This window comes from Lagenorhynchus albirostris, chromosome 5 (assembly GCF_949774975.1).
Source record: "Lagenorhynchus albirostris chromosome 5, mLagAlb1.1, whole genome shotgun sequence".
Taxonomy (NCBI): Eukaryota; Metazoa; Chordata; class Mammalia; order Artiodactyla; family Delphinidae; genus Lagenorhynchus; species Lagenorhynchus albirostris.
The window spans coordinates 64,696,236-64,707,428 of record NC_083099.1 but is presented as its reverse complement, the minus strand read 5'-3'; the positions used below and the strand labels follow the sequence as shown (position 1 = coordinate 64,707,428).

The 11,193-nt window shown below is 40.5% G+C and overlaps 1 protein-coding gene across 3 annotated transcripts in view; it reads left to right on the top strand.

Moving 5' to 3' along the window:
- The first annotated feature begins 6,228 nt into the window (after positions 1-6,228).
- The window catches only part of DGKG (diacylglycerol kinase gamma), a 133,191-nt gene continuing 128,226 nt past the window's right edge, over positions 6,229-11,193 (top strand). For all 3 annotated transcript variants that reach the window (XM_060150242.1, XM_060150239.1, XM_060150241.1), the window contains exons 1-2: positions 6,229-6,403; positions 9,680-9,729. In XM_060150242.1, the coding sequence (XP_060006225.1) occupies positions 6,352-6,403; positions 9,680-9,729 (102 nt within the window). In that variant the 5' untranslated portion in view covers positions 6,229-6,351. The remainder of the gene's footprint in view (positions 6,404-9,679; positions 9,730-11,193) is intronic.

Here is an 11,193-nt window from a genome sequence, read left to right as displayed (position 1 = left end):
CCCTTCCCCCTCCCCATATCCTCAAGTCCATTCTCTAGTAGGTCTGCATCTTTATTCCTGTCTTGCCCCTAGGTTCTTCATGACCTTTTTTTTTTAGATTCCATATATATGTGTTAACATACGTTATTTGTTTTTCTCTTTCTGACTTACTCCACTCTGTATGACAGACTCTAGGTCCATCCACCTCACTACAAATAACTCAATTTCATTTCTTTTTATGGCTGAATAATATTCCATTGTATATATGTGCTGCATCTTCTTTATCCATTCATCTGTCAATGGACACTTAGGTTGCTTCCATGTCCTGACTATTGTAAACAGTGCTGCAATGAACATTGTGGTACGTGACTCTTTTTGAATTATGGTTTTCTCAGGATATATGCCCAGTAGTGGGATCGTTGGGTCATATGGTAGTTCTATTTGTAGTTTTTTAAGGAACCTCCATACTGTTCTCCATAGTGGCTGTATCAATTTACATTCCCACCAACAGTGCAAGAGGGTTCCCTCTCCTCCACACCCTCCCCAGCATTTATTGTTTGTAGATTTTTTGATGATGGCTCTTCTGACCAGTGTGAGGTGCTACCCCATTGTAGTTTTGATTTGCATTTCTCTAATGATTAATGATGTTGAGCATCCTTTCATGTGTTTGTTGGCAATCTGTATATCTTCTTTGAAGAAATGTCTATTTAGATCTTCTGCCCATTTTTGGATTGGGTTGTTTGTTTTTTTGATATTGAGATACATGAGCTGCTTGTATATTTTGGAGATTAATCCTTTGTCAGTTGCTTCATTTGCAAATATTTTCTCCCATTCTAAGGGTTGTCTTTTCATCTTGTTTATGTTTTCCTTTGCTGTGCAAAAACTTTAAGTTTCATTAGGTCCCATTTGTTTATTTTTGTTTTTATTTCTATTTCTCTAGAAGGTGGGTCAAAAAGGATCTTGCTGTGATTTATGTCATAGAGTGTTCTTCCTGTGTTTTCCTCTAAGAGTTTTATAGTGTCTGGCCTTACATTTAGGTCTTTAATCCATTTTGAGTTTATTTTTGTGTATGGTGTTAGGGAGTGTTCTGATTTCATTCTTTTAAATGTAGTTGTCCAGTTTTCCTGTCACCACTTATTGAAGAGGCTGTCTTTTCTCCATTGTATATTCTTGCCTCCTTTATCAAAGATAAGGTGTCCATATGTGTGTGAGTTTATCTCTGGGCTTTCTATCCTGTTCCATTGATCTATATTTCTGTTTTTGTGCCAGTACCATACTGTCTTGATTACTGTAGCTTTGTAGTATAGTCTGAAGTCAGGGAGCCTGATTCCTCCAGCTCCGTTTTTCGTTCTCAAGATTGCTTTGGCTATTCGGGGTCTTTTGTGTTTCCGTACGAATTGTGAAACTTTTTGTTCTAGTTCTGTGAAAAATGCCATTGGTACTTTGATAGGGATTACATTGAATCTGTAGATTGCTTTGGGTAATATAGTCATTTTCACAATGTTGATTCTTCCAATCCAACAACATGGTATATGTCTCTCCATCTGTTTGTATCGTCTTTAATTTCTTTCATCAGTGTCTTACAGTTTCTGCATACAGGTCTTTTGTCTCCTCAGGTAGGTTTATTCCTAGGTATTTTATTCTTTTTGTTGCAGTGGTAAATGGGAGTGTTTCCTTAATTTCTTTTTCAGATTTTTCATCATTAGTGTATAGGAATGCAAGAGATTTCTGTGCATTAATTTTGTATCCTGCTACTTTACCAAATTCATTGATTAGCTCTAGTAGTTTTCTGGTAGCGTCTTTAGGATTCTCTATGTATAGTATCATGTCATCTGCAAACAGTGACAGCTTTACTTCTTCTTTTCTGATGTGGATTCCTTTTATTTCCTTTCTTCTCTGATTGCCATGACTAGGACTTCCAAAACAATGTCGAATAATAGTGGTGGGAGTGGGCAGCCTTATCTTGTTCCTGATCTTAGTGGAAAGGTTTCAGTTTTTCACCATTGAGGATGATGTTGGCTGTGGGTTTGTCATATATGGCCTTTATTTTGTTGAGGGAAGATCCCTCTATGCCTGCTTTCTAGAGAGTTTTTATCATAAATTGGTGTTGAATTTTGTCGAAAGATTTTTCTGCATCTATTGAGATGATCATATGGTTTTTATTCTTTAATTTGTTAATATGGTGTATCACATTGATTGATTTGTGTATACTGAAGAATCCTTGCATTCCTGGGATCAACCCCACTTGATCATGGTGTATGATCCTTTTAATGTGCTGTTGGATTCTGTTTGCTAGTATTTTGTTGAGGATTTTTGCATCTATGTTCATCAGTGATATTGGCCTGTAGAGTTCTTTCTTTGTGACATCCTTGTCTGGTTTTGGTATCAGGGTGATGGTGGCCTCGTAGAATGAGTTTGGGGGTGTTCCTCCCTCTGCTATATTTTGGAAGAGTTTGAGAAGGATAGGTGTTAGCTCTTCTTTCTAAATGTTTGATAGAATTCGCCTGTGAAGCCATCTGGTCCTGGGCTTCTGTTTGTTGGAATATTTTTAATCACAGTTTCAATTTCAGTGCTTGTCATTGGTCTGTTTATATTTTCTGTTTCTTCCTGGTTCAGTTTCTGAAGGTTGTGCTTTTCTAAGAATTTGTCTATTTCTTCTAGGTTGTCCATTTTATTGGCATAGAGTTGCTTGTAGTAATCTCTCATGATCCTTTGTATTTCTGCAGTGTCAGTTGTTACTTCTCCTTTTTCATTTCAAATTCTGTTGATTTGAGTCTTTTCCCTTTTATTCTTGATAAGTCTGGCTAATGGTTTATCAATTTGTTTATCTTCTCAAAGAACCTCCTTTTAGTTTTATTGATCTTTGCTATTGTTTCCTTCATTTCTTTTTCGTTTATTTCTGATCTGATCTTTATGATTTATTTTCTTCTGCTAACTTTGGGGTTTTTCTGTTCTTCTTTCTCTAATTGCTTTAGGTGTAAGGTTAGGTTGTTTACTTGAGATTTTTCTTGTTTCTTGAGGTAGGGTTGTTGCTATGAACTTCCCTGTTAGAACTGCTTTTGCTGCACCCCATACGTTTTGGGCCATCGTGTTTTCATTGTCATTTGTTTCGAGGTATTTTTTGATTTCCTCTTTGATTTCTTCAGTGATCTCTTGGTTACTTAGTAGCATATTGTTTAACCTCCATGTGTTTGTAATTTTTACAGTTTTTTTTACTGTAATTGATATCTAGTCTCATAGCGTTGTGGTCAGAAAAGATACTTGATACAATTTCAATTTTCTTAAATTTACCAAGGCTTGATTTGTGACCCAAGATATGATCTATCCTGGAGAATGTTCCATGAGCACTTGAGAAGAAAGTGTATTCTGTTGTTTTTGGTTGGAATGTCCTATAAATATCAATTAAGTCCATCTTTTTTAATGTATCATTTAAAGCTGTGTTTTCTTATTTATTTTCATCTTGGTTGATCTGTCCATTGGTAAAAATGGTTTGTTAAAGTCCCCTAATATGATTGTGTTACTGTCGATTTCCCCTTTTATGGCTGTTAGCATTTGCCTTATATATTGAGGTGCTCCTATGTTGGATTCATAAATATTTACAATTGTTATATTTTCTTCTTGGATTGATCCCTTGATCGTTATGTAGTGGCCTTTTTGTCTCTTGTAATAGGCTTTATTTTAAAGTCTATTCTCTCTGATATGAGAATTGCTACTCCAGCTTTCTTTTGATTTCCATTTGCATGGAATATCTTTTTCCATCCCCTCACTTTCAGTCTATATGTGTCCCTAGGTCTGAAGTGGGTCTCTTGTAGACAGCATATATACGGGTCTTGCTTTTGTATCCATTCAGCCAGTCTATGTCTTTTGGTTGGAGCATTTAATCCATTTCATTTAAGGTAATTATCAATATGTATGTTCCTATTACCATTTTCTTAATTGTTTTGGGTTTGTTATTGTAGGTCTTTTCCTTCTCTTCTGTTTCCTGCCTAGAGGAGTTCCTTTAGCATTTGTTATAAAGCTGGTTTGGTGGTAAGTTGACACTTTTGGGTCAAGCTTTTGTTAGCACCAGGAAGGCATTTTTTCTAGAGATAATTTTGCCCAGTTAGCAAGGCAAAACTCTCTAAGTACTCTACTCAGTGATTCATGAATTATGGGAGTTTTCTACTCTGATTGCTGGAAATAGACACTATGCTTAGTTCTCTGTGCCTTCCAGGGATTGTTCCCTCTCATCCTGATTCCTTCCCCAGCCTCAGGTAGTTTCCTCACACATCTGTGCTAATCACTACTCAGATGAATAATTGAGGCAACTCTCTGCTGATTACTCAACGGGACCTTCTGCAGAGACAGCAGGAGTTCCCTCTGTGCAACTCCCTCCTCTCCAGTGCTCTGCTCTGTGAACTCCAGTCACTTTGGACTCCCAGGATTCCCAGCTCCATCTCTGCAACTCAGAGAGACTTCCAGGATCTGCCTGGGTTTCCCCTCCCTGTGCCACAGCCTAGAAACTCTTTCCAGTCAGTAAGATGTGGCATTTGTAGGGATCACCTCATTTGTTTCCCATCTCTTGGGATTGCCCTTTGGTGTTGGCCATATGCAATATCCTATGGACCATTGTTTCATATCTTTTGTCCAGTTTTTTTAGTTGCATCAGTAGGAGGGTAAATCTGGTCCCTCTCATTCCAATTTAGTTGGCATAGAAGTCATTCTAATAGTGTTTTAATGGATGAATAATTTGAGGATATAACATAACTTGGGGCATAATGGGCTACCCTATACAAAGAATTTTTCACCTTTGTCTTATACATTATTAAGTTACGTTTTTCCATAACTTTTCCTCCAGTGATGATTTTAATATTTCTGTTGCGTACGTAATTTCATGGCAGTTTTCCCCTACCTCACTATCCTTGTTATCTCATCCTATTGTGTTTTCATCTCAACTTGCTCACCCCTGAGGCTTTCTGCTCCTGTTTAATAGAAGTAACACCTTCTTGCAACCTACCGAGGGTCTTGTCCGGTAGGAAATTATTTCCAGAGATCTTGTCCTCTGAGACTTCACGATGAAGCTTCCTTTCCTTGTTTTGCAACTCTGTTTCGTGGGTCCCATGTTGGTCTCTTCACAGGACCCTTTGTGACATACAGAGTATGTCAGTGGCCTTTGGTCTCACCCACTGTCCATCTGGGTGATGGCTAACTCCCTTCTCAAACAACAACCTAACCCCTAGGACCTGGTAGGCTTTCATGTAGTGCAGCTGTGTTGGCCTGAGCCGAACTGTTTGCCATTGCTTGGGCCTTTGGTTCTCTGAATAAAGAGTGTACTGGTGGCATTGCTTTCCCCAGCAGGCAGTAATATCAAGGCTATCTCTCCCTCTGCCTGTGCCTTCAACACTCTGTTATTTGGTGGTACAACACTTGGGTTAGATTTTCCACTGACAGTCTTCCTTTTACTGTTTCCTGTGTTTTCTCTGAGTTGCATCCTCTTATTTGATATTGAGATCATGGATATAAAGAGGCTGGGGAAAAAGAGATAGCCCTTAAAATGCCTCAAAAGAGTATGATTCACACGTAAAATATCGGTGCCTGGTTTTCTGGTTAGTAATAACATCATATTTCTTAACCAGAGGACAAAGAGACAGTCTTCCTACCTGTGAGAAGGAAAATTTCAGAGGGAAAACTCACTCTATTCCTCGTGGTGTGATAAGCCACTTTCTATACTTTCCTTATGCAACTGATTAGGCTTTCAGTAAGTCACAATTCTTCCTGGTTTCTGGAAATTAGTTGTCAATCCCAGTTTTCTCTTTCGAACTTTCATCTTTTTATTTATCTTTCAATGCATTTGAGAAGAAAATTGTAAAACAGTATGTTGGTAAATAACCAATAGTCTGGATTTTTGGAATCCCAGACAAAATTACCTCTACAAATTGGGTGTGTTCCCCCCAAAATTAGGCTAAATGACATTTACCTGTTGGCTATTGATATTACTAAAAATCACTATCATCTTTTCTTAAAATTCACAGAGCATAGGTGAATTTCTTATAAGGCTATAGACTCTTAAAGGGGTCAGTATGGGGTTCATTCAGAAAGTATGAACTCTACAATCTGGATTTCTAGGGCCACTGATTTGATCATATCTATGTAATCCATGCTTTTGAAGACACTCATAAAATTCTTGTCTCTACCGTGAAAAGAATGGGGCAACAAAGGGTTTCATGTTTACTAAACATTGTGTCCTTGGATGATTTCCTCTTGCCTATCACAGAATCTAAGATCACGGAGAAGCAAGTGCCAACTAAAGACCAAGTGTCTGCGACCCCCGTGGGAAACCATGATGCTCAGTCTTCAGGCTCAGAATCCCCCACAGTGTACCTGAAGGATGTCATGTGTTACCTGTCCTTGCTGGAAACGGGGAGACCTCAGGATAAGCTAGAGTGTAAGTATGTACCCTGTCAGGGGGCTTCGACTTTTCCCTAGAGGAAGAGCTAGTGTCCTGTTTATGGTTCTAAACAGGCTGGAGGTTGATCTGGGATCCTGGGGATGGGTCCTGCCTCCTTGGGGGAGCTTTTCTGCCCTGTCACCAGCAGTGACATGAATATTTCCTAGAATCTTCCCTGGAACACAGTACCAGTTGTATAGGGTGGAAGGTGCATTGGAGACCTTGGTATTGAGAACCAAGATCTGGAAAGGTAAGGGGTCTCTGCAAAGGGTGAAGACTCCCTTCCTTTGCTGGCAGGATTTCCTGAAAGCCTCCAATCAGAAAGCGGCTGCCTCCTCTTAGAAGATTTTTCAAGGGAAGATTTTCAACATCTGTCTTCCTTCCCCTATTCCATGCCCAAGCAACTCTTTAACTATGAAGAACTCTTTTTTTTCTTGAGGTCTAATCAACCTCTATCTTGTTAAAGCCTATTTCCATGTCTTCACCCACCCCCACCCCAAGTGTTTTGGCCTCTTGAGAAAGAGGGCTAGTTAATTAAGGGAGTTGAGCTTGGTTTCAAAAACATGTCTTCAGAAGGAGAATAATAGCTGGGGACAGAAAGGAAAGCCCACAGTGGCTGAAGCAGCCTGCAGTCTCGCAGATGACTCACTCTGGGGACGGTCTCGCTGACTTTTGCGAGCCTACAGGCAAACTTTGAAACAGATGACAGGTAGGACCTTGTTAAAAATATATATTGTTTTGGCATCTCTTGGGATCTTAGTAGACACTGAGGGAAAAGCATACACATTATAGCAAAAGTCAAAATTCCAGCTAATAATTGGACTAGTCAGTGAAACTTAAGCATTAGGAAAAGTCTGGCAAAGGTAAACCCTTGCCCAAAACAAAATGAAACAGTTTGCTCTCTTAGCCAGCTTAAAACCTCCCCCCTAGGTTTGCAGTGTTAACAATTACAAGTCTTAAATGCTAATTTGGAAGCAAATGTACCAGATTTCTGTTTCTTCTGACTAATGTTAAAAGGGAAATGTCAAATTATTTCCCACATTCAGTTGGATTTTGAGTTTCAGGCATTATATTTGTTCATAACTACCAGAGAGGAGCAAATGTGGCAAATTCCTCGTATTAGTGCCTCTCAGACTGAGTCCTGTAATGGTAATGAAAAGAAACTGTATTTCTAAAAACTTTTTATTACGGAAAATTTCAAACACAGATAAAAGTAGAGAATACAAAGAACTTCCGTGTGCCCATCAACCACCTTCAACAATTACCAGCTTGTGGTCACTCGTGTTTTATTTATACCTCCCACTCATTTCTTCTGCCCCAGATTATTTTGAAGCAAATTCCAGACATCATATAATTTCATCTGTAAATATCTCAGTATGTACCTCTAAAATAATATAACTTTTTCTTAAATATAACCACAACACCACAATCACATCTAAAGAAAACGATTCCTTACTATTATCAAATATTCAGTCAGTATTCATTATTTTCCCTTACTTGGGGAACAATTCAAGCACTGTTCGTTTGAATTGGGATCCAAGTAAGGTCCATACATTGCCATTTGTTACTACGTCTCTTTAGTCTCTCTTCATCTTTTGCTTATTTTTTTCCCTACAGTTTTTTGTTGCAGAAACTTGGTCATTTGTCCTAAAGTTTTCTTTTTTTAATTAAATTAAATTAATTCAAATCATCTCTGATTTTAGTGATTGAAACCAAGTTAAGTTTTTTTTCTAGATAACCAAGCATGTATTTTTTTTTTTTTGGAAATGATAGCCTGAAATCCCACCCATCATCAATGTAATAACAATAATAACTCATCACTGAACACCTTATTTTTGCTAAGCACTTTAAATGCATTTTCTCATTTTAACCTGACAGTAACCCTAGATAGTTGACATGATTGTTCTCATTTTATATGTAAGAAAGCATGGAAAAGTTAAATGACTTGCCCAAGGCCATGCTGCTAAAAAGTAGGATGCTTGCTCACACTTCCTCATTCTACTCCTTATGCACAGTGGAACCAAAGAGGGCTCCATGTTAGAGCCACCTGGGCCCAGAGTGTCTCTGACCAGGACATTTGGAGGAGTCACAAAGAATCGGAAGCCCATGACTTTTAAATAACTTAAAGTCCAACCAGAGACACCACTGAACAAATACAAGGTCCAGAGACATAAAACATGTAGAAGGAAGTGACAACACAAGGGCAAATTAACAGGAGTGCTGTGACCCTGTGGGTACATCCCAAGTGGTCCAGAGCAGTTACACAAGGGAAGGGTCAGCCACAGAGAACACAGGCATGATGAAGGGTTTTAAAGGATGAGAGGGAAATGAAGATGTATTCAGCTCTGCTCCCCACCCTGCTTACTTCTGAGACCACAGACAGGACCTCTACCTTTTAGATGAATGAAATGGCAAGTTTCCAAATCCCATAAATGAACATTTAGTCCTTTGCCCAGAATTCACTCCCAAATCTTTCTTATCTTCCATCACCTCTCTACAGCTAGAACATGGTAGAGGATGTTTCTGAATTGCATGTAGACATTTTTAGAAAAAGAAATATAATAGCTTCTATAATAATAACTACTTCATACCATTATTGAGGATTAAATAAGTAATAATGATAAGGTGCATAGGATGGTATGTTGTACATATTAAATGCCATATATAAATATTTATTAATGAAAGAAAATAAAAATAAATAACATCTGTTGGGTACTCTCTACATTCCAAGTGCTATAGATTTAGCATATCACTGACATATTAATCGTCATTTGAAAAAAACTTAGGATAAAGAAACTATTATAATCTCCATCTTACAGATGAAGAAATTGAGCCTAAAGAAGATAAGTGACTTATGTGATGCCCTAGAGGTGGTAGGACAGGGCCAAGATCTGAACCTGCCGAACTCCACACCCTTTCTGTGTGCAGTAGAAGCAGTGTCCCGTCTATAACTGTGGTGCCTCTGCCCCACCACCAGCGGGGCATCTGCTTTGAGTTGTGTTCCTGTGATACTGAGAGGTGTGAGTGCTCTACAGGGAATCACGCTCGTGACCCAGATCTCATCAGCGGCAGAGTTATTGCTTAGACAGTCCCAGAAGCCAGGTGGCTTGGTTCTCCTCCCTCTTCCCACTGTAAGGAAGGACAGACTCTGTGCCTTGGAGGGTGGGTGAACTGGCTGCAACGGACTTCATCTAAAAACTGGCAGCAGCAAAGTCTCAGCCCATCCCTGGTACCCGGAGGACATCTCAAGCCTCACCTCTGTGTTTCTTGCAGTCATGTTTCGTCTCTATGATTCGGATGAGAATGGTCTCCTGGACCAAGCGGTAAGCTCTCCAAATATCCCTCCAAGGTCCAATAAAGGCTGGGGGAGAGGGGAACAGGTGAAGGGAGAGTCCAAACACTCTCAGCTCCATCTTCATAGGAATAGCAGTGTCTCAATATGAGCTGCAGAGATGGCTAGAACCCACCGCCTTCTACTTCCAAAGAGCCCGCCCAGAGGAGAGTGAACTCCAACTTGCTTTTTCATTCCAGAAGCTCAGATCGCAAAATCTCAGGTTGGGGAGATGCTTTAGTATCTCATCTAGTTTAACTTCCCAGCTGGTTCAGAAATTCCCCCTGTAACTTCCTGCTGAAGCCCAGGGGTGGAGGAGAGGAGGTGGGAGAGGCAGAGAGACCAGGGCAAGAAGACAGGAGAAGGCAGGTAACTGCTGGCGTGCTTTGCCGTTACCCTTGCCTTCCTCTCATACCCCAGGGCACCAGCTCTAGGAGTCTGGCTCTGTCTGCTCCGAGCACATGATCCCATCCCACCACACCTGGGGAAGCCTGAATCTCATCCCCACCTCCCCTCAGGAAGAGGCTGGGACAGGTCAGGGGTCATGGAATGAGAAGAAGGATGGAAAAGGAAGAAGGTAGAGAGGAGAAAAGGCAAAGAGAATCAAACAGATCCTGTCCTCATGACTGGCAGTGTCAGAGATGGGACTCATTAACAGAAAGGCTCTGAGGTTGAAGTGCACGGGGCTGAGTCAGACCAAAGGGAGGAAGAAAGGGAACCAGTCCCTAGACCAACTGCATTGTCCCGGTTCCCACTCAACCCCAGAGTGTCTTCATGGGATCCCTGCAGCCACATTGCAGTTCCGTGAGCTGGGTCATGCGAGGGAACCACCAAGAGAATCTCAAGCATTTGATCAACACATATTGATTATCTCATATATGTCAGCTACTGTTCTGAGCACTGGGGGGGTTTATCAGTGAGCCAACAGACAAAGATCCAGGCCCTCATGATGCTTTCATTCTAGTGCAAACACACACACTGCAAAGCATAGTCAAGTATGTGTTAGATAGAGCTGTGTGCTAGAGGGAAAATAAAGGAGGGAAAGGAAGTAGTGGAGGGAGCTGCAGTTTTAGCTGCAGGAACCAAAGAAGGCCTCCCTGAGGAGGGGACATCTGAACAGACACTTGAAGGAGGTGAAGGGAGTGAGTCATGGGGAAGCACCTTCCAGGCAGAGGGAACAGCAAGTGCAAAGGTCCTGAGGGATGCCCGGAATGTTAGCAGATTAACTAGGAGGCCAGAGTGAGTGGAACAGGATGACTGAACAGATGAGGCTGGAGTGAGTAATAGGAGATGAGATCAGAGAAGTAATGAGAAGGGACGGGGCGTTTGCAAAGCATTATCAAGCCTTACAGGTGATTGAAAGGGTTTTCTCTTTTACTCTGGAGAGGTAGAGAACCATTGGAGATTCTGAGCAGAGGAGTGACATGATTGACTTAGGTCCTAACAGGATCACTCT